The sequence below is a fragment of the Canis aureus genome, chromosome 5, assembly GCF_053574225.1.
Source record: "Canis aureus isolate CA01 chromosome 5, VMU_Caureus_v.1.0, whole genome shotgun sequence".
Lineage (NCBI taxonomy): Eukaryota > Metazoa > Chordata > Mammalia > Carnivora > Canidae > Canis > Canis aureus.
The window spans coordinates 51973026-51998128 of NC_135615.1; the positions used below are offsets into that span (position 1 = coordinate 51973026).

At 33.4% G+C, this 25103-nt stretch overlaps 1 protein-coding gene across 1 annotated transcript in view; it reads right to left on the reverse strand.

Annotated features, from left to right (window-relative positions):
* The window catches only part of ADAMTS6 (ADAM metallopeptidase with thrombospondin type 1 motif 6), a 283681-nt gene that overhangs the window by 245454 nt on the left and 13124 nt on the right, over positions 1 to 25103 (reverse strand). Inside the window, exons 4-6 of the mRNA XM_077897999.1 lie at positions 17670 to 17881; positions 17094 to 17177; positions 16447 to 16592 (exon numbers count right to left, since the gene is read on the reverse strand). Of these exons, the coding sequence (XP_077754125.1) occupies positions 16447 to 16592; positions 17094 to 17177; positions 17670 to 17881 (442 nt within the window). The remainder of the gene's footprint in view (positions 1 to 16446; positions 16593 to 17093; positions 17178 to 17669; positions 17882 to 25103) is intronic.

Genomic DNA, 25103 nt, shown 5'->3' on the forward strand with positions numbered 1-25103 from the left:
GTATGTGTTTTGCTAATTTAGCTCATGGCATATATAAACTAACGAGATAGGGCCGAAGGTGTGGGAGATCAGCAAATAAAAAATAACAATGTAAAAATGAGGAGACAGGGGAGATGCTTGAAAATTTGGGGAGAGCTGAACTTAGTATATATTAATTTCCCACTGTCAAGTTACTAATTTCTTGATATTAGCTTCCTAACTAGTACCTTTTTTGCTCTTTGTATAAGGGGAAAACATTTTAATATTTTAATATTTGCCATGTAGGGAAAACTTGAAATAAAAAAAGCTAAAGAAAGAATAGGTTTAAATGAAAGATTGGGAATTTAGTTTTAGATATTTTACGTTTGAGGTGCATGCACATGTCAATTAGGCACAAATACAGAGTTTAGGGGAGGGGTCAGGGCTGGAAATGCTTTTTTGCATATAAATGGTACTTAAAGCTAAATAGATGTACTTAACTGCATAGATGGCACTTAAAATCATGAAAATGAATGAGATTACTAAAAATAAATGTAAGTTGAGAAAAGATTGTGAGGAAAGTGGGCAAAATACTCAAATGTCACCTTTCCTTATTCTAGAATGCTTTTTCAGAATTATTTCCGTCAACATTTCCTTAATATTGGCCAATTATTAAGGTTCTCAGAATTCATGAAATGAGAAAGCTATCATTTGTAGGGATGCAAGTCTTTGATGAATTTGGAGGGAGCAGGGATAGGAAGGATATAGCCAATTTTGTAAATATTCTCCCAAAATAATCCAGTGTGAAAATGTAACCAAAAAAGAGGAGTAACTTCTAATAAGTGTCTCTCAATGAGTCTTTCCCTTCTTTATTTCTCAAACCTCTTTTCTTTTCCTTTATCCTTTTACCTCACTCATCAAGGACACCTCATCTTCCAACTTCAGGGCTCAGATTTTTGTCTGGCATCCAGTTCTTTGGGATAAGTTAAAAAGGAAAGTGAAATGCTAATTCAAATAGTTCTAAGAAGCCTTTCTGAACTGGACAGAAAAGAGGCATTGAATTTTTCCACCCATTTTCCACTGCTTTGCATATATTAGCACTTACACACACACACACACACACACACACACACACAATCCATCCTCTACACCTCTGCCAGGGACATTTTTCAAATCTGATCATGTCACTTTTCCACTTGAATTTTTCCAATGTCATCCTTTATGTAAAGAAAACAAAAGTTAATTTTCCTTTTTTTTTTTTTACTAATCTTGTTGATTTTTTAAACACAAAAGAAGTAACAGTTTATGCATTATTCTGTAATTTTGTTTGCCCAATTTACTTTATTTCTCAATGAACTTCCCATGTCCATATATTCTTGATTAGCATTACATGATATGGACATACTTTACCTGTGTACAAGGAGGATTCCATTGTTTTTACTAACTAAAAAACAAACAAAAGAAATCTATTTAAATACTCACGAATAGGGGAAATGGTTATTTCTATACCATGTTACTAAATAAGTGGTACCATGGTACAGAATAAGCATGCACACAGAATGGTCTGGCCCCTGCAACTTCTCTAATATTACTTTGATCATTATATTTCCCTTCTTTTCCTCAAACCTGACCAACTCATTCTTTAATTTATTCACCACTGAATAACTAGCAGCTAGCAGCACAAAAACATTTTTTTTCTTTACAGTGATATATTTTTATAAATTCAAAAACAGAGGTTGAATGAAGCCATTTTCTCAATCATATTTTCCATATCACTGCACATGCAGTGTCTCTTTCTTGAACAAGCACCCAACATTCATCCAAATTCCTACAGAACTTCAAATCCCTAAATAAAGTTATACTTAGACTCTCCTCCATGTAAAATCAGTGCTGCTTCTATGATTCCACCATACTTTGCCTTCTCAAAACCTGATACGTGCTTAACATTTGGTTAATAACCGTTCCAAATAATTATTATGCTTCCCTACCTGGTGCCTAGCACTGTACCCAGTACCCACACACATTATGTCATTAACAGCACACCATTCCACAAGTTCAAAGAGCTTTGGTATTCAGCCCTAGCTCACCAACGAACAGATGCAATGTCAGGGGTGGATTCAAGGTCTGTGTGATTCCAAAGCCCACTTTCCATTATGCAACAATATCTATTCAAGAAGTACTTGAATAATGAATGACTACCTGACAGAATGACAGAATGACTACCTGATTTTGCATAAAGTTAAATGTTCATCTTTACTTTCTATATAAATGCAATCAAGAAATGCAATCAAGCCCAAAAAAAGTACATTATATGTTTCTTCAAAAGAGATAGACACAGCTAATAAGCACATGAAATGGTGCTCAACATAGCCTTCAAGAAAATCCAGGTCAAAATCACAAAAATACTGTCACCGCACTCACTAGAAATACTGTGACCAAAAAGACAATAAAAAAATGTTGGCTAGGGTATGGAGAAATTTGAACACTTATATAGTGCTGGTGGGAATATAAATAGTGCAGCCACTTTGGAAAATAGTCTGACAGTTCCTCAAGATTAATACAGACTTACCATATGATCCAGCAATTCCACCTGAGGTATATACTCAGGAGAAAACTAAAACACATATCCATGTATAAACTGGTACACAAATGTTCACCAGCATTATTCGTAACAGCCAAAAAAGAGGAAACAACCCAAATGCCCATTAGGATGAAATGATAAATAAAATGTGGTATATCCATAAAATAAAACACTATTTGGCAATAAAGGGGAACGAAGTACTGATACATGTTAAAACACTGATGAACCCTGAGGACATTCTGAGTCAAAGAAGCCACTTACAATTTGACTCCATTTATTTTTTTAAAAGACTTTATTTATTTATTTATTTATTTATTTATTTATTTATTTATGAGAAAGAATGAGAGAGAGATCATCAGTGGGGGCAGGAGGGTAGGAAGGGCAGAGGGAGAAGCAGACTCCCTATTGAGCAGGGAGCCTGATGTAAGACTCAATCCCAGAACCCTGAGGTCATGACCTGAGCCGAAGGCAAACGCTTAACTGACTGAGCCACTCAGGCACCAGCCTTTGATTCCATTTTATATGAAATATGCAAAACAGGTAAATCTATACAGCAAGTAGGTTAGAGGTTTCCTAGGACTAGGGGAAGTGGAAGGTGACTTCTAATCACAACAGATTTCATTTTGGGATGACAGAAGTATGCTAAGATAGTGGTGATAGTTGTATAACTGTGTAAATATACTAACAACAATGAATTCTTCAGAAAAAATGAATTCTTCATATTAAGTGGGTGAACCCTATGGTATGTAACTTATATGTCAGTAAACATGTTACAGGGGAGGGGCAATATATGATTATTACATATAAGATCTTATTTTTCTTGTTGCTTAATATAATTCATTAAGCCGTTACTCCTTATTTTTATGTTAAGTAAGTACTCTTGGAGGTTTTACTTGTCCAATTTTTACTAACAGCTTATCTTAAATAATTCGCTTAGTCTCTTTCTCTTATAGTTAAAACATGTGCTTTAATACTAAACTCAAAAATACATCTGTTATTAAAATAAGGCTTCATTGCAAATCTAGTTATCAAGGCCTTTTATAGTTGGCATAAAACATTCTACTTAATATACTACTCTAGTTAATTAGCTGCAGTCACCTGCTAGATGACATTTACCATGTAAAATACAGCCCTTGAGTCTCATATTTTTACTTACGTATTGGTTTATGTGAACTCTTTCAATTCCTAGACTCTACCTGATGTCTTCTAACTACAAAAAAATTCATTATTGCTTGATTCTAATTCAAACATTTCTGAAAATAAGCCTGGCCAATTAAGAAAACATTATAGAAGTAAGAGAGGTAAGATACATGAAATCACTAAACATTTAATTAACACTAATTTAAGTTTAATAGATTTTTACAGAATTAATAAAACTTAAAAAACTTTGAGTTTATTCTCTGTGTGTTTGTTGCTCTTGTTTTAACAGGTTAGACCTTATGGGAGACTCTCTAGTACATGCATTATTAAAATTCTTATAGTCACTTCATCAGTAATTTTAAAAATTTACAAGTACATTTGGATGTGGGAATATATCAATCAATTATGGAAAGGGTGACGAAAACAGAAAGTAGAAAGTTGCATTCTTACTGGCTGGAGGAAAGAACAGAATGCTGTAGACAGATGGAAGTGTTGCTTAAAAAACAGAGTGAAATCCTCAAAAACGGAAAGCCACAGAAAGGAAACGATAGATAGATAGATAGATAGATAGATAGATAGATAGATAGATAGATAGAGACAGAGTATATGAGTCTCTATTTGCAGGGGAAAAAAGGCAGAGAGAATGAAAGAAAAAATTTCCTCCTTAAATGGAAGGCCTATTAACAAATTTAGAAGCAATGAGAGTTAGAACATCATCAATGGATGACAAAACTAGAGGGTAAATGTTTCATAAGAGACAGGATATTTAGAAGGCCTCAAAGTAAGTCTTCAAAATTTGCATATTAATTATAAAAGGGAAAAATATAGATGTGCCTGGCTGGCTCAGCTGTAGAGCATGTGACTCTTGGTTTTGGGGTCATGAGTTGAACCTCACATAGGGTGAAGAGCTTACTTAAAAATGATAAAAAGAGAAAAATACAAAGGAGGGGCACCTGGCTGATTCAGTCAGTAAAGCATACAACCCCTGGCCTCAGGGTTGTGAGTCTGAACTCCAGGTTGGTGAAGAGATTTATTTATTAAGTAAATAAATTTTAAAAAGAAAAATACAAAGAAGAAACATAACAGACATCAACTTAACCAAACGATCAAAATTAACATCTCCAATACTTGAAAAAATCAGTTTCATGTGTATCCTGATATGCTATATCTTAAAAAAAAATCAAAACTTCAGTGTCATTCCTGAAAACTATGCACAAATTGAATTTAATTCTGAGGAAATATCAGAAAAATCCAAATTAAGATACATTTCATGAAAAACTCGTGTACTCTTTAAAGATGCCAAAGTCAAGATAAAAGAAATTGAGAACTATTTCATATTAAAAGAGACTCTTAAAAAAGACAAGAGAAATAAGTACAATGTATGATTCTAGACTAGATACTGGCCTGAGGGGGAACATACTTACAAAGAATATGAGGACAATTGAAAATATTTGAATATGAAATGCAGGTTGTTAAATAACAGTACTGTATCAATGTTAAATGCCTTGATTTTGACAACTGTACTATGGTTATGTAATACCTTAGTTCTTAGAATATATAAACTGAAGTATTTAAGGGGAATGGAAAGGAATATCTCCAGATACTTTCAAAGGGTACACAGTTTTAAAATGTTTGCCTGGGACTTCCACTTCCAGTCAAGATGGAGTAATAGGGATCAAATTTACCCTCTTGCCTGAAACCATTTTAAAAATGAACTAAATAAATAAATAAAAATAAATAAATAAATAAATAAATAAATAAATAAATAAATATGAAATGTCATTTTGCAATATATTAGACATCAGAAATGAAGGACAGTGATCCCCGAAAAACAGCAATCAAAGTAAGCCCTAACATTACCCCTCCTTACCACCTTGAAAATTTCTAGGCCCCAGTCCAGGAAAGCCCAATGGACTCAGTGTTGAAGACAGTACAGAAAATATGGGAGACCATACTAGCAAGAATTTATAGGACCAACTACAGGAGAAAATAAAGTTATACAAAGACCAGATTTTGGAAATTTGCAGAAGGAAATTCTTGACAATTCTAATCAGCACATAGGTATGAGGGAAAGACCCAAAGCCCTAGAAAAAATTACCCTGAAGGATTAGAGATGACATAACCCATCACTCATTTAACATGGGATAAAGAAACTATTCCTATCCAGCCAACTAGAAAACCCTAAGATTCACAAGGCCTTGTAAGCAGTGTTCATAAGGGACTTACCACAATATTGGGGAATAATTAGCCCAACACTAAGCATTGCTCCTGTTGTGCATAACAAATCTTAAAAGCAAGACACAAAAGAATCAGGTTCCAAGGAACCTAACGGGCATTCCAGAAATTAGGATATTTATTACAAATAAATCCAGTACCCAAAAGGTAAAATAACATGATGTCTGATGTCTAATCAAAAATTACCAGGTATGCAAAGAACCAGGAAAATAAAACATAATAAAGAGATATATTAGTTAACTGAAACTGATTCAGAACTGACATAGATGCTAAAATTAGCAGACAAGATCTTTAAAATAGATTTTATACTTTCCAAAGCTTTGTATTTTCCCAAGTTTTTATATCTCCAAAGAGATATAGAAGATCAAAAAAAATTAAACTACTAGAGACGAAAAAATTTATACCGTGTGAGATGAAAATATAAACATATAAAATATTAGACATTGAGGAAAAAAGATTAACAAGCTTGAAGACATGGCAATAGAAGCTAACCCAAATGAAAAACACAGAGAAGAGAGATTTAAAATAATAAACACAACATCAATAAGCTGTGGAACAATTTCAAGCAGGCAAATAGAAGGGCAAGTAAAGTCACCAAGAAAGGAAGTGAGTAAAACCAAAAATATATTTGAGGAAATAATGGCTAAAAATGTCAAAACTGATAAAATCAGAAATAATTAGCTCAGTAATCTAAACATGATGAAAACTATTTCAAAACACATAACCAAATTGTTTATATCAGTTAGGATATAAAAGAGTTGTAAACTATGAACCCCCAAATTAATCTATGTGATATTTTTAGGATATTCCACCCAATAATAGTGAATACATATTCTTTTCACCTGAAGTACACTTGAAACATATATCAAGAAAGACCATATTCTGGGCCACAAAACAATTCTCAGTAAGTTGAAAAGCATTTGAGTAATACAAAATATATTTTCTGACTGAAATTTAGAAATAAAAGAATGATCTCAGGGGACGCCTGAGTGGCTCAGTGGTTGAGTGTCTGCCTTCAACTCAGGTTGTGATCCCAGGGTCCTGGGATAGAGTCCCACATGGGGCTCCCCTCAGGGAGCCTGCTTCTCCCTCTGCCTATGTCTCTGCCTCTCTCTGTGTGTCTCCCATGAATTTAAAAAAGAATGATCTCGGGGAGGGGGGCAAATATTTGGAACTAAATAACACAATTCTAAATAGTACATGGGGAAAAAAGAAATGAAGGGGAACTATAAAGTATTTTGAGCTGAATAGAACTGAAAATACAAAATAAACAAATTTGTGGGATGTGATAAAACTGCATTTAGAAGGAAATTTTATAATACCAAATAGTTATATCAGAAAAAGCAGAAAGGTCATGAATCAATGACCACAGTTTCCACTTTAAGAAACAACAAAAAGAAGGGCAAAATTAAACTCAAAGGACTGGAGACAGTCAAAATCATGGCAGAAATTAAAGAAATAGGGCGGCTGGGGTGGCTCAGAGGTTTAGCGCCACCTTTGGCCCAGGGCCTGATCCTGGAGACTCGGGATCGAGTCCCACGTCAGGCTCCTTTCATGGAGCCTGCTTCTCCCTCTGCCTGTGTCTCTGCCTCTCTCTCTCTCTCTCTCTCTCTGTGTCTCTCATGAATAAATAAATAAAATCTTTAAAAAAAAAAGAAATTAAAGAAATAGAAAAGAGAAAAACAATAGAGAAAACCACTAAATCCAAATTTGAGAACAACTTAGATGAAATAAATTTCTTGTAAAAGTCAAAATATCAAAGCACACTGAATAAAATAACTTTATAGCCCTTTATCTCTTAATCTATTTGAATTGGTAGTTAAAAATTGTCCAACAAAGAAAACGCCAGGTCCAGATGGCTTCACTTGGTTCACCACCTAAAACATTTGCAAAGAAATAAAACTAATTCTATATGAACTTTTCCAGGATATTGAAAAGGAAGAAATGTTTTCTGATTCATTCTGGAGGTCGGCATTACTCTAATATCAAAACCAGATCAAGACATTATAAGAAAACTACAGAACAGGGGCCCCTGGGTGGCTCAGTGGTTGAGCATCTGCCTTTGGCTCAAGTCTTGATCCTGGGGTCCTAGAATCGAGTCCTGCATCAGGCAGAGAGCCTGCTTCTCCCTCTGCCTAAGTCTCTGCCTCTTTGTGCCTCTCATGAATAAAAAACTAAAAACTTAAAAAAAAAAACAACCTACAGAACAATAACTCTCATAAGAAATAGATGCAAAAAGGGGCGCCCTGGGTGGCTCGGTCAGTTAAGCATCCGACTTTAGCTCAAGTCATGATATCAGGGCCCGGGGATCGAGCCCCACATCAGGCTTCCAGTGAGCAGTCTGCTTGGTCCTCTCCACTGCCTTCTCCCCACTCATGCTCTCTCTGACTCTCTCTAAAGAAATAAATAAAATTAGAAAAAATAAAAGGATACAAAAAAATAAAATTTTGGCAAATCATATTTAATATACATCAAAAGGATAATACATCATGGCCAATCTCAGGAATGCAAGATTGGTATGACATTCTAAACCAATCAGTGCAGGGGTACCTGGCTGGCTCAGTCAGTTGAGCATGTGCCTTACGCTGGGGTTATAATCCCATGGTCCTGGGGTCGAGGCCCATGTTGTGTGGGGGGTGGGGAGATCCCTGCTCAACTGGGAGTCTGCTTCTCCCTCTGTCCCTCCCCACTGCTTATGCACTCTCTCTCTAATAAACAAATAAAATCTGAAAAAAAAATAAGTAAACCAATCAATGCAATTCACTGTATTAATACACTAAAAAAAAAAAAGATAAACCATGTGATCATCTCAATAAATTCAGAAAAAGCATGTGACAAATGCAATATCCATTCCTGATAAAAACTCTGAGCAAACTAGGAATAGAGTAAAACTGTGTCAGCCTGATAAAGGGCATCTATGAAAAACCTACAGCAAGCATCACGCTTAATGGGAAAGATGGTATTCTTTCCCACCAAGATCAGGAACAAGACAAGGATGTCTGCTATCCCCACTTTTATTCTACATTGTGTTAGGGGTTCGAGCCAGTAAAATATGGCAAGAAAAAGAATTACAAGTCATTCAGGATGAAACAAGAAGTAAAACTCTCTTTAATCTCAAAAACATCGGGGATCCCTGGGTGGCTCAGTGGTTGAGCGCCTGCCTTCAGCCTGGGGTGTGATCCTGGAGACCCAGGATCGAATCCTACATCAGGCTCCTTGCATGGAGCCTCTGCCTGTGTCTCTGCCTCTCTCTCTCTCTCTCTCTCTCTCTCTGTCTCTCATGAATAAATAAATAAAATCTTTAAAAAAAGATCTCAAAAACATGATTAACTTTGCAATCCATTGTACAAACCCATTGTAATCTTTTAAAAAGCTACTAAGACTAATAAATGAACTTAGCAAAAGTGCAGGATAAAAACTTAGCAAAAGTGCAGGATAAAAATAAACTCTTTTTATATACTAGTGATGAATGACTATAAAATGAAATTTTAAAAATACCATTTACAATAACAACAAAAAAGTAAAGTGTGAATATCACAAAACATTGCTGAGGAAAATTAAAGAAATACACCGTTTTGTAGGTAGGCAGAATCCAAGTCGCAAACATATCAATTCACTAGGTCTAGCACAAACTCAATAGGAGCAGATTACACAAAAAATCATGAACAGCAGCAGGCAAAGATCATGGGGGGCCATTAAAGAGGTCTGCCTGTCACACACACCAACATTATTAAAGTATCTCCACATTATTTTTTATCGAACACCCTTATAATTCCTCTAAAAGGACTCTGCAGTTGGATTATCTGGTATAAATCTTGGGTCCTTTAATGTGTTATTTCACTTCCCTCATCTATAAAATAGAGATAATAACAGAACTTCTCTCACGCCGCTATTATGATGTTTAAAAGATTAAACATCGGGGCACCTGGGTGGCTCAGCAGTTGGGCATCTGCCTTTGGCTCAGAGCATGATCCCAGGGCCAGGCAGGGATCAAGTTCCACATCGGGCTCCCTGCAGGGAGCCTGCTTCTCCCTCTGCCTATGTCTCTGCCTTTCTCTCTCTGTGTCTCTCATGAATAAATAAAGTCTTAAAAAAAAAAAAGATTAAACATCTGCAAAGCACTTAAGAATTTGGTATTTAATAAACAATTGCAAAAATACATCCATAAAACCAATATAAATACTAAACTTACTATTCCCTAAAGATAAGTGTTTATTAGAATAGATCCTTCTTTAACTATTTAATGATGTCTATTACAAATAAACCTGTTTTAGTCAAGGTGTGTACAAAGATAGTTCATTAAAATGCATGTATTTAGTCAACCTTAGGCAGTGAGAGAAGAGTATCTTCTTATTTCCATTTTTAATTAAAATTTAAGAAGCAAAAATAGGTAATGCCTGGGATGACCATGATCTGATTTACCTGATTCTATTTTGTGCCTATTGTCTAGGCATACCTGCCAGTGGTACCCTCTCTCAATATTAAAAATGTCCCAGATTGCACAGAGTATAAAGGTTGCATAAGTCTGTCATAAGCCTTGATTGGAATGGAAACTGAATCTAGATAAACACACTTGAGTAAGGAATCAATAAATTAGGGATGAAGTGAACAGAAACTGGAAAAGAAAAAAGGGTATAGGTGGTTTGGTTAACTAAGAATGAAAGAGCCAGAGTAGTAAGAGAATATTAAATGTTTCAAAATGTTCATATACCAAAATCAATTCATCTGCAAACTGAATTCAAGATTCCTCTGCGGCTGATAAACTTGCATATTCTTAAAAGCTTAGTGATAGTTCATAAAAAATTTATCTGGCCTTTCCTTGAGGATTAAAAGAAACCCATAAATGAATATCAAATAAATGTTAATGTACCACATTTAATTTCCTTTTTCTATCTGTTTAATATATAATCATGAAGGTAATATAGAATTCCAACAGATACATCCTATAAAAATTAAGAAAACTTCTTTCAATCCACATACTATAGGCCAAGTTTTTAATCATGAAGGTAATATAGAATTCCAACAGATACTTCCTATAAAAATTAAGAAAACTTCTTTCAATTCACATACTATAGGCCAAGTTTTAGCAAGAGACTATTTTTTATAGCTATTTTCAATCTCCCAACTGAAAATATTAGTTGACTTTGGAAATTCTAATCCCTTTAAAATCCAGCAGCAACAAAGCAAATAGTCATGATCCCTTAAGAGGATAAATATGTTCATTTTAATTAAAGACTAAAATATGTGTCTTGGTGTGCAATTTTTGCGTCTGTATTATGAGATGTATTTATATGTCCTATGCATTTAATTACTGACAAACTGAAAAGGAAGTATGATTATTAAAGAATAGCCTGTTAATAGAGGCATTCTTAAAAGATCTGGATCTTGAATTTTCAAGAGTTTAGTCAAATAAGAGAACAAAGTCCTGGTATGTTCCACAATGTAGCTGAACCTTGAAAACACTATGCAAAGTAAAAGCCAGTCACAAAAGACTACATACTTTATGAATCCATTCGTACAAAAGGTCTTGAATAGGCTAAGCCATAGAGACTAAAAGTAGATTAGTAGTTGTTTCAGTCTAGGGCTGAGATGGGAAGAAGGATAAGGGAATAAAGGATAACTTCTTATAGGAATGATGAAAATTAAAAAAAAAAAAAAAAGGAATGATGAAAATGTCCTAAAATTAATTATGATGATGGTTGCACAACCCAGCAAATATACTAAAAGTCACTGAGTTGTACATTTAAATGGGCAAACAGTATGGTCTATGAATTATATCTCAATAAATCTGTTACCAAAAAGATTTTAGGTTATAATTCTTATCTGAAATACATATTTTTAAACATGATGTTGATAGGAGAGAAATTCAGGAAATTTATACATTAGTCTGTTCATGTTAATGCCCAAAACTGATGCAAGTATACTCCATGTCACCGAATTCCTATAGACTTTAAAAAGATTTCTTGAATGCTTTTGCCAAAAAATAAATTTAGAAATTGTCTTGATTTTAAATGTGGTGGATATTTTCTGACTTCATATGGGAATATAAATAATTTTTAAATCTGTCAAATTGTAGATATGTATTCCTAAGTACCCATTAGTTCACAGTTTCTTGATACTAAGTTTAATAAGAATAATATGACAGTTTTGTAACATATGTAACTTTTTAAGTGTATACATACAGTCCAAATTTAACTTCTTAAATTGTTTGTCGAGTTTCAAGTTCAAAACAGTAATCATTTCTTGACCTAGTTATATAGTGCCATATTCCATTATTTTTTAAAAGTTACCAAATGTCCCTACACATCAGACATCAGTGCTACCAACACTAATGTGGGTACTTGCAAGCTGGACAAGCTCCAAGAGAAACCCCCTCCATTATGACATCCTCCATGAAAGAAAAAGAGATCAGATAGTTCCCAGCAGCCTTTATTGCTGCTGTAGACAAATGCAGTCTCAAACATTAAAGAACTCCAAAATCTTCACTAAGGCTAACCTCAGCTGACAAAGGTGAATAGAGACTACATTGCTGGAACTTATCCAGAGCTAGAAAAATCATACTCAACCCAGCCAGCATCATTATGCCCACCCACAGAAGATTTTTCTCTACCAAAACCATTCCATAAAATATGGAAGGGGTGACATCAAATGCACAGACATCAACACAAAGCTATAGAAAGATGAAAAATCAAGGAAACATGACACCATCAAAAGAATACAATGTTTTTCTAGTAAACGACTGCAAAGGAATGGAAATCTACAAATTAACAGACAAATAATTCAAAATACTTGTTCTTAAAAAGTTCAGAAAGCTACAAAGAACACACATCCACAACTCAATGATATCAGGAAAAGAATATATGAATAAAATAATAAATTCAAAAGATATATCAAAGTTACATAAAAGAACCTAACAAATTATGAAGCTAAAGAATGAAATGAAAGAAATTTAAAAATGCAATAGAAAGCAACAACAGCAGATATATCAAGCACAAGAAAGAAACCATGAACTTGGAAACAAGTCATTTGATATTACCTACTAAAAGAAAAAAGACAAAACAAAACAAAATAAAAAACAGTGAAGAAAGATGACCTGAATTATGGGACATCATCAAATGAAATGATATTAGCATCATGGGAATCCAAGAAGGAGAAGAGAGATAGGGCAAAAAGCTTATTTAAGGAAATAATAGCTGAGATTTCTATCTGGAGAGATGTATGAACATCCAGGCACATTAAGTTATCACATTGTACGCTTAAAGTATATACAACTTTGTCAGGTATACTTCAGTTTTTTCAAAAAGATTAGATAAAGTTAACTGGTATATAACAGATGTTCATTATGTATATATATGTATACATATACACACACACACACGTAAACATACTTATAAAAATAAAGGTATAGAAAAATTAAAATATGTGTATATATAAATAGTTTTTAATATACTCTTTGGTCTTAATACAGTATTTTTGATACCAGATAAAACAACAGAATTTTAAAACTTTTTAAATTATTATTATTATTTTTTAGAAAGAGGGAAAGTGTGAGTCGGGCAGGGCAGAGGGAAGACAGAGAATCTTAAGCAGGCTCCTTGTTCAGCAGGGAGCCCCACAGTCTCACAACCCTGAGATCATGACCTGAGCTGAAATCAAGAGTCAGGTACAAAACCAACTGAGCCAGTGAGGCGCCCCTAAAATTTTAAATTTTTTATTTTGCTTATTTATTTCTGACTAGTCTCAGTGATCTGATAGTTTTGTAGAGCATCATTTGCTTTAAATGTATGCCAATATAAAAAATATATATATATTATTTACTAAGAGAAGATAGTATTTTGAGCTTTTATACTTATTTTTTTGAAAAGCAACTATTACTACCTAGTACAACTATTACTACCTAAGTACAGTTCCTCACTGGCTCAGTTGGTTTTCTGCTTAAAACATTTAAATCCCTGAGATAAAATTTGGCCTAGCAGAGATAAACATATCCATCAATTTCTCTCTGGAATTCTCAGTAAACACATTATACATTCTCCCTAGTGAGCTGACATTTCAAGCAAACATAAATCATGGTCTTACCTATAAATGGTGAAATCATAACCCTGGATATATTAATAAGTGAGTTACATGAAGTAATGAAAAATGCTAATATAAAAGCATCTATAAAATTCTTAGAATTTTTACAAAAAATAGCAGTTTTACTTAAAGATATATTCAATTTCACAAATCAAAAATATATAAGGAAGAATCAAACATGGTCAACCATCCAACAAAAACCCTTCAATATTAGAGATGATATTCATTACATTTAGATGAATAATAACAATTTAAAAGGTTTAAAAAATTCTATTGTTTTATCTGGTATCAAAAATACTGTATTAAGACCAAAGAGTATATTAAAAACTATTTATATATATGCATATTTTAATTTTTCTATACCTTTATTTTTATAATAAGTATGTTCACTCCATGGCCTTAATAATTCAAAGATAAGTAGACTTTTAAATAAACTAAAAGTTACTTTGAGACTATAAGAATTCAGAACAGCACTCTATATGCTGCCACAAAGAGATACTTTTCTAACCTCCACTACATAACCAATCTAAAATGGTATGAGATGTGAACTCTTCAAAGTACTGTCCTATTAAATTCTGAGATCATTTATAGTGCTAGTCTAACCGTTAGGAGATACATCTAAAAATAAAATTTTACATTCAAACCTCAGGCATCAAAAAGGCACACAAACAAGGGAGAACTGTGCAGAAGATCAGAAAAATATGTAGGCCAATTCAGAGGAACACGTAAGACAGTTGAATATCGTAGTCAGTGCTGAGAAAAGATGGCTAACTGCCCAGATATATTTCACTATGCAAATACTTATAAATGTGCACTCTTGGTATAGCTACTGTCATTTGATGTAAAAGCTAAAAATTGAATGCGCATACAATAACAAAAATATAAAGCACCAGGAGCCCACTGGGCATTGCCTTTTTGGGGAGAGTTGGACTTTATAAATACAAACACAGAAGCCAATGTAAATTATCTGTGATCATTTTGCTAACCATATATAACAGATATTTTCCTGTAGTAATTTCATTGACACTAATCATATCCATATATATTTTTATACAAAGGTTTCTATATTTGCACAATCCTTAGTATATTTTTAACTCCTCAAATATATTTGGGAATCATTCCAGACCACAAGACTCTGAGGAATTGCAGAATTTATCAGACTGACATGTCAACACATATGAATACAGAACCCATACAATGTTGTTTTTATTCAGCAAGCATGTCATAAACAAAATTTTCTAGTTTACAATGCCAGGTAGATGAAGTCAATTAAAGTAATTATAACTTTAAAAAAAAAATTCAGAAGCTTTAACCCTACAGCTTAGTTAACAGCGATGTTTTTTAAAAAGCTAAATTCACATTATCTTCCAGGATCTCAAGATTCTGATGTCATATAATTTTATACTCCCTTCATACAGTTTAATGTAGAGTAGATGGGCATACCATAGGTGAAATACATGTTAAACACTATCTTGCAAATTAAAAGAAATAACCAAGATACCAAAGTCTATTCCATTTCATCAAGATAGAATAATGCTTCCATTTTCATTATTGGGTTTTTTTTTTCATTTTTAAATACTGATAAGAGGTCACAAGACAAGTTCATCTTAAAATGATTTAAGTAAGCATGCTTCTAACCAGTTATAATTACTGACAGCAAAAAAAAACCAAGACAGCAAGCAGAGTACAGTCACAGAATACAGGATCACCAGGGTTTGAGCCTTGCATTTTCACTTGCTTGAGATTTTTAAGTATTTTAAACTAGTTTCCTCATTCTTTACATGGGAAAAATAATAATGGTATCAGCTTCACAGAGTTCTTGTTGGAGAGTAAGGATGAAATGGATCTGAATATAGTTATGCAAAACTGGAAAGAATTATATAAATTCATTGCAGTATCATCAAGTAATAATTTTGCTCTGAGAAGCAAGCTATTCAATTTATAATGTAATAAATGTGCTTCTTTTTATTTATACCTTAATCAAAATATTTTTAATTAAATAAACATTCGTCTAAGTAAACTGTGTAACTATTGATATCCTTACTTTTAACAATTTGGAGGTAAGAATAATTAATATATTTTATAACCAAGAGGGGTGACTCACTTTTGTTTTTAAAATATAATCTTCTCATACTTTTTAATCTTTGTTTTATTATATATTTTTTCAATTAACAAAACATATATGTGCTTCCAATTAAACCTTATGAATAGACATCAGTAGGAGGAAAGATGTTCATTAAATTTCTAAGTCAATTCCATATCTGTTCTTTTTTCTTATTTGGTTCATTTGATGCAAATACAATAATAGTGTAATATATTCTTTCTCAGTGGTGATTAACAAATTACCATTTTGCTTTCAATATACTCATTACCTGAATGAGGCCTTAGATAGAACCAAATATAGTTAAAATATCAAACACAACAATCAAAGGTAAAATATTTGCAACAAACCATACCTAGTAATAAGAACAGCATTATCGTGGTGGGCAATCCCATTTTCTGGAATGGTGTTTCCATCACTTTGGTGAGAGAGAATGGATTTCTGCCATTTACAGAAGCTATCGAGGGACTTGTCTGCATGGTGGTTTATCTCCAAGTTTGGCTGCAATACAACATGCATACCAGAAATGTTCCAAACAAATTACTAAGGTCAGTTGTTAAAACTTTTGAAGACTAAAGTGGGACTATAATTAGAAACAGTGGTTTCTAGGAATAATCTCTTGCCAATTTTTATCTCTGTAATATCTGACCTAGAGTTAATTTAGTGTACTATTGAACATTCTTTCCAGTTCCAGCTTTAATGATAATGTGAATATATGTGATTCTCAGCAACCAAAACCACTATTATTAGATCTGCCATGCAAATGCTCATCTTTACTCTGAAACATATAGCTAATATACATATATAGCTTTAACATGACATACGTGGTATATTCTTACATACTATTTAAAATTTGCTTAAAATATTAAATGCTTAGTAGTGAAAATCCTATTCAACCAGAACTTCCTAAGAGGAGCAATAATAAAATATTTTATTTTATAATACATAATTCTATAGTCTGTCTGCTAAGGGTTTTAGATTTCTAAACTAACTCATTCTTACCTGATCTTCTGTAAGAACAATTAAGCGGGCCACTATAATATTCACAACGTTTCCTAGGCTGGAATCACGGTAAAGTTTGGCAACCTGACCTCCAGAAAATAAGAAAAGACACAAAGTCAGACAAAAATCATAGGGTGATTGTTTAATATTTTTTTAAAGAATGATAAAACAATTTTTCATAAATCAAACTGCTTTGTATATAAAAAGCTATTATTTTATCTCATACCACTTAGAATTCTACCCTCAAGATGCCTCCATAAAAGATTTTTATACAAATTTCCCTCAAGAAGTATTTTCTCCTAAAACTGAACTACAACATAGTAATTAAGAGGGTGAGCTGATATTTCAAGTTAAAGAAAACCTCTTAAACAAGATTTAATACAACCCATTATCTGAAAATGAAGAGTAAAGTCACCTTTAAATTAATTTTCTATGGAACTGAAGCATTAATATATCAATTATTTCTCATTTTAGATGAGCAAATTCTTAAAACCATAATTCACATTAAAAATCCATGACCTTAGTCAAAACCACAAATTATTAAATTAAAATATTATATAGAGGCATCAAACTTACAATATTCATCACACTCAAAATGTAATGTTCAATGTCTTTGCGGCCATGGTAGCCCACCATCATTTTGTCTGCCACTACCAGTGTCTCCACAAACCGCTCAATGCTTACTGATCTCTTCTGTCTGTGGCGGATATGCGAGCCATTAATTGGTAGTGAAGAAGGAAAAGCAGATGTTTCATTCAGCCACGAAGGTTTCCCACTTCTTATGAGGTCTACAATAAAAATAATTAACTAGGTTCAGGTAGGTTCACCAATTAAACTTACTTGCTTCTCATAAGTTGTCTAAGATACTAAGATTTTCAAAATGAGGAGAGAGGATGAGGAAATGCAGTAGTGAGAAAATTAAATTCTTTAAAGTTTTCAAAAAAGTCATTATCTGAAACAAATTAAACATTAATAGCATACAGCTGTTCATAAAAACCAAAAATAAGTCTAATGAATTATGTAATCAAAATATTTTTAAGTAATCATTTCATATTATTCCAGTGAGAAATTGTCATAATATTTTAAAATATAGAATATGTACAAAGTTTTTTTTAAAAACAACTAGAGCGTTCACTTTCTAAACACCCTAGACAGTTCTGATGAAGAACATCAGTACTGCAAAAATCTATTCCTTTTTTAAATTAAGCTATATTGCCCAATATGGGGCTTGAACTCACCATCCACAAATTCTATTCCTAAGACACCTCTGAGCATTACTTTAAAGTAAGATCCTTTATTAAACTATCTTAATTAAAGCAATTCTACTAGTCTAGAAATTTCAATTCTAAAAGGCTGTGAATTAAGTTTTTCATTTAGTTTTGCAGTACGCAACTATTTATACTAAGAGTACCCAAAGTATTCTTCTAAAATCTAGAGGTAAATGACATTACGAGAGTTGAAAAATTATGATAGAGCATGACTTCCTTTAAACCACATTTTACTGTGGATTGCAGTTTAATCTTTTGTTTTCTAGCCAATTGGTCTTTCAGTTCAAAGTAAATCTTTTAATACTATGGCATTTGTAAACACTTGTCTCATTTATATTCATCTTTATTTAATAAACTTGAACAGATATAGGTCCTTTCACACCTCACTTTCATATCTGTATGTTGGAACAAGAAATCTTTTTTTTTTAAAGATTTTATTTATTTATTCATGAGAGACACAGGGAGAGAGAGAGAGGCAGAGACAGAGGCAAAGGGAGAAGCAGGCTCCACACAAGGAACCTGATGTGGGACTCAATCCCGGGACTCCAGGATCACACCCTGGGCTGAAGATGGTACTAAACCACTGAGCCACCCGGGCTGCCCTGTATGTTGAACAAGAAATCTAACATCTACTTACTAAAAAATTTATTGAGGAAGAATCAGATTAATTTATATAATATAATTAACAGAAACTGGCAGTATTTTCCATTATTTTTCTAATTACTTTAGTTTCTACCTTTTGAAAATTACTTTGGTAAAAGTTATAAATTTTAAGAAAGAAGAGATAGAAATGACTACAACAAATACCAATAAAATATTTTTTGTTTTTTTGTTTTTTAAAGATTTTATTTATTTATTCATGAGAGACATAGAGAGGGAGAGAGGCAGAGACACAGGCAGAGGCAGAAGCAGGCTCCATGCAGGGAGCCCAATGTGAGACTCAATCCAGTACTCCAAGATCAAGCCCTGAGCCAAAGGCAGGTGCTCAACCACTAAGCCATCCAGGCATCCCTTATTTTTGAAATTTATATACATTAAATGAGTATTTTTATTACTAAAGGTTGAGAGGGGCAGAGACCCATTACTTCTTATTTCAATAGTATAAATTTTTAGACAGCCAGTAAGTATTCCCCTATTCCAGACAGACTCTTAAAGTGGCCCCCATGACCTCCTAATGTTTACACTTTGTGTGACTGCCTCCCCTTTAGTGTGGGTGGGATCTGTATCTTGCTTCTAATCAAGAGAATATAGCTAAGATAAAGGGATGTACATGATTATATATATATATATATATATATATATATATATATAGTACATAATTATGTTACATAATATTATAGTAGCTTTTCTTACTAGAGTTTTCCCTTTGCTAGCTTTAAGAAAGCAAGCAACCAAGTTGATGAACTGTACATGGAAAGGAACTGCAGATGGCCTCTGGCAGACAACTAACTCCAAACTAAAGCTTTAGTCTTAAAACACCAAGGAACTAAATGCAGCCAACAACCACAGGAATAGGAAGGTAGATTCTTCCCCAGTCAAGGCTTCAGATGAGAACTCAGTCCTGGCTGAGGCTAAGTCAATTAACTCATTCATGTATAACTTCTGGTCCACAGAAACTGTGAGGTAATAAAAGTATATTGCTTAAGCCACTGAGTTTGTGGTAATATTGTTATGAAACAGTCAAAATCCTTTCTGCATTAACATAATGCCATTTTTTTTTTGCTCAGTCTTCCAAAATCATAAAATCATTCATGTATTCAAATCATGCCTAGTTTTTCCCCTTCGTCTGGATGGACAGCCTAAAAGTCTAAATATAGGATTTAATTTCCATTATTTTGGGACGCCTGGGTAGCTCAATGGTTGAGCATCTGCTTTTGGCTCAGGGTGTGACTCCCGATCCAGAATTGAGTCCCATGTTGGGCTCCCTGTGAGGAGCCTGCTTCTCTCTCTACCTGTGTCTCTGCCTCTCTCTGTGTGTCTCTCATGAATAAATAAATAAAATCTTTAAAAAAAAAGGTTTAAAAAAATAATTTCCATTATTTTTATCATTTTCACTTCTCTGATCTATTCATCAGTTTCCTCTTATATTTATTTAAAGTATCTGTAAAAAGACATGATTGGACAAAATAAACACAGCAATGGTGTTTCTCAATAGATAGCACGCTATATAAGGTAACTGCTGTTCTCATCATTTTCATAAATTTCAGACTTTTAGCTTTTTAAATTGTTAGTTTGCTTGGTTATTACTCCATCAGATAAATATATATAATGTCTTTTATGGGCATTCATAAATGGCAAGAGGCTTATACGCAAAGAATTTGTAGTCTGAGGTATATACATATATACATAGATATATATGTAAAAAATACACAATAAACATAATAAAGATATCTGATTTCATTTTAAAAACTAAATAAATCCAGCATGATTAGATCATTACAAAACAGTATCTATGTTCTAGAATTGTCAATTGACTGCTTAATGTTATGCCTAATGATCTGTAACTAATATCTTTTTTTAGTCTAAAATAGAATACACAATTGATTTGTTTTGTTTCAAAACAAAGATTAGTAGTTATTCAAATGATAATCATTACATATGCTCAATTTAATTTTGGATAGAGTGTAGAATATTAAAGAAAACATTCCTCCAAAAACAAACAATAAAGAACTTTTCCCCAAAAGCAAATAAATACACAGATCTCTTTGCCATGTGAAATAAGATCTTAATTTTTTTACCAATCTCAAAATATTTTTTAATATATACAGTCATTCAAAATTACTGCACTGATGTGCTTTATTTTTCACTAATAGCACTTATTACTTCTTGATAGTTGGCCATGTATTTATTTGTTTGCTTGATTGGATTTTTTAATTAACTCTCTTCACTAAAATATAAGCTTCATGGGAGCAGATACTTTTCTTGTTTTATTTATTGCTCTATTCCCAACGCTTAGAATAAGCCTGACACATACATGCTAAATGAATATTTATTTAATAAATACATAAGTAAGCAATTCAGGTATAGAGACATAATGATATTTACATCAATGGACAATGAGAACATTCAATTATCCCTGGGTAGTCGTAAAAAGAGCAACTTTCACTTCCTTTTTTTTTCTTTTTATCCCATGTTATCTAAATTTTTTTACAAAACTTTTTTGAAATTGATAACAATCTAATTAAGATGCAAAAATTTATGTCTGAATAGGAGATAAATATGCTTACTCTCAAAAGGGTTTTTCTTATATTTTTATGTAAAGTTGAGTTCTAAATAACAGATTAAGTGGCAATTAATACCTATAAATGCATGTGTCACTTGAATTTGCTGTCAAAATAGTATCATAATTAAGATCAGAAGTTCTTAACCAGACATTTCCCAAACTTATTAAACACAAAATACTTTTCTAGTGATATTCCTATGGAACCTAGGGAACTACTGCTGATTTTCCACTGTTGGGAAGCCAGTGAAGCATTTGAAGGTGTATAATACAGCCAGATGTAGGAGACAGCCCACTTAAGACAGAAAAACAAACCTGAAGACAGGAAGACTCCAGTTAGAAAGTCATTACAGTGGTGCAGGCAAGAGATAACAAGGTCTGAACTAAATGGACTGGTGTTAAAAGTAACAGAAATGGCTAGTGAATAGATTAAAGGTGAGGAAATAGGGATCCCTGGGTGGCGCAGCGGTTTGGCGCCTGCCTTTGGCCCAGGGCGCGATCCTGGAGACCCGGGATCGAATCCCACGTCGGGCTCCCAGTGCATGGAGCCTGCTTCTCTCTCTGCCTATGTCTCTGCCTCTCTCTCTCTCTCTCTGTGACTATCATAAATAAATAAATAAATAAAAATTTAAAAAAAAAAAATAAATAAATAAAAGAACATGTAAAAAAAAAAATAAAAAAATAAAGGTGAGGAAATAGTCACAGGAATCCACTCAAGATTTTTCAACCATTCAAGAATGTCTCACTGATCTGCCTTATTTTTTGCTAATGGCACAGTAATCCAACAGACTTTGTAGAAGAAAATCTTCCCCAACAAGAACAGAATTTTATACTGGCAGTAAGAGTAGATTTGCTGAACTATTTGATTCATGCCTCAGCCTTTGCAAAAGAACAATCTGCCTCAGTAAGACCAGTGAATAATAAGATAGGTACTTCAAAAGAGGATAATTTGAATATCTAAGGGTTAAGAGATATCTTACAGAATACAGTGCAATCTTTAAGTATTTTTGGAAAAAGTGAGCTTTACAAGCATAGAGTGAAGGATGTCACGTTATGATAAAAATGTCATGTTTATCATATGATAAAAATGATTTTATCATATTAGCAAAATTGATATTGCAATAAACAACTAAATGTTTAAAACCTACTTTTTCAAGAATATATATATATAAGTTGTACTTATAAAGTTTGCTAAACATAAGATAAACTAACCTATTTCCCATGTTTAGTTTCATTACTCAATGCAAAAACCCATCAAAATTTTTTCATTGTTTCCTATGAAATTTTATTTCATGTGTTAAGCCAATTCACTTTAAGTGGCTTTTTTCTAGTACCAATTACTCTTCATCAACAAGGACATCCCAGAGATTACTCAAGGGAGTATGTAGAATAAGAAGTCAGTTGAAGAAAGAACTCCAAAGAACACTTATACTTGAAGCAGAAGAAAAGGATATAATCAAAACAGTGTTGCATTCATAATTTATAAAATAACCCGTCCTATTTTTTACACATCTACTTTGAACCCATCCCATTTTGTTCCTAAAATTACTTGTAGGGGGGGATCCCTGGATGGCTCAGCGGTTTAGTGTCTGCCTTCGGCCCAGGACGTGGTCCTGGAGACCTGGGATCGAGTCCCACATCGGGATCCCTCCATGGAGCTTACTTCTCCCTCTGCCTATGTCTCTCTCTGCCTGTCTCTCTGCGTCTGTCATGAATAAATAAATAAAACCTTTAAAAAAATAAAATAAAATAAAAATAAAAAATAAAACTACTTGGTGAACTTTTTTTTTTCTATTAAGCTGAAATCTGCTGAAATACTGAAATAAACTTCCCCTGGCTCCACCTATGAGAATTATACAGAACAAATCTAATATTTAAAATTTTTTAAAGATTTTATTTTGATTTATTTATTATGATTTTTTTTTTTTTTTTTTGGAGAGAAAGCAGGGGAGGGGCAAAGGGAGAAGGAGAGAGAGAACTTAAGCAGACTCCCCACTGAGTGCCTAGTCCAAATGGGGGACTCTATATCACAACCCTGAGACCACAACCTGAGTCAAAATCAAGAAGCAGATGCTTACCCAACTGAACCACTCAGGTGTCCCTTTAAAGATTTTACTTTTGAGTAATCTCTATATCAAATGTGGGGCTCAAATCCACAATCCCAAGATCAAGAGTTGTACGCTCTGCTGATTGAGCCAGCCAGGTGCCCCTAATCTTTTTGTTTGTTTTTAAAATAGCTCTTTAAATACCAGAAACAGACATCTCAATAATAATGATAGCTACAGTTTGACTAAGCAACTAATGTGTGTTGAGAAAAGTACTCAGAGAGGTCGGTTCATTTGTCCAAAGATACAGAAAAGGCCATATTCTTTCTACTATGCCAAGCTATATCCTCTATTCGGTAAGTTTTCTCATCTTTACACTAAATTATCTCCTAACCCCTTCCCTCTAGTCTTGCTCTCCTCTCAGTCTCCATAGGGCTGCCGGAGTAATACTTCTAACACCCAGATCTGATCAGGTGATTCCTGCTTAAAGCCTTTCAATGGGTTCCCAGCACACTTAGGATAATCAAACTCCTTAACGTGATTTACAAATCCTTTGTGTCTTGGCCTTCCTTGTCACTTCATTTTCATCTCTGTCACTCCTCACCTACCATGAAATCCATCCCATCCCTCCAGCCCACATTCTAACATCTCATTATAGGAACTGGCAATGACTGCAATGTGACAATCTCTCTTTTGGTTCAGAATTTTTATAAATGCTGTTTCCTCTATATAGAACACTCTACCAACTGTTCCCTCTACTTCTGCACAGCTCCCTTCTCTTTCTCCCTCAGGCCTCAACTTAGAAGTCACTCTTCCATGAAGCCTTCTTTGACTGCTAATGTCTAGGTTTCCTGTCCCTGTTATGTATTTCTATAGTACCCGACTATCACTGTCTTTGAATACTACCTTAAGATTACTGAAATCTTATTTAAGTGTCTGAAGTTTTTCAATTAGCATAAAAATATCAGGCTAACCAAACAGCATAAAGTACTATGCAACACTTGTGCATGAAAATTATAATATGGAACACTTGTGTTTGAAAATTATAACTATTACCTGGATAAAATAGGGTGGGTTTTCCCCCTTTTCAAAGAAAAAATAATTTTATGTAGACTTATATTTTAAGGACTTCTCAAAGAACTTCCAAAATTGACTTCAAAATATTGATAAGTGATATCTTTTTTTTTCTACTGAAAAGGTAGGTAGTTTTTTTTCTTTTTTTTTTAAATTGAAGTATAATTAACATATATCATTTTCAGATGTACAACATAATGATTCAAAAATTCTATACATTATCCAGTGTTCATCAAGGCAAGTGTGCTCTTAATCCCCTTTACCTATTTTACCCAGCCCCACACCTACCTCCCCTCTGGCAACTACCAGTTTGTTCCCTGTATTTAAAAGCCTGGTCTTTTGTTCATGTCTTTTTTTCCCCTTTTTTTCCTTATATGGTTTTTAAATTCCAAATATGAGTGAA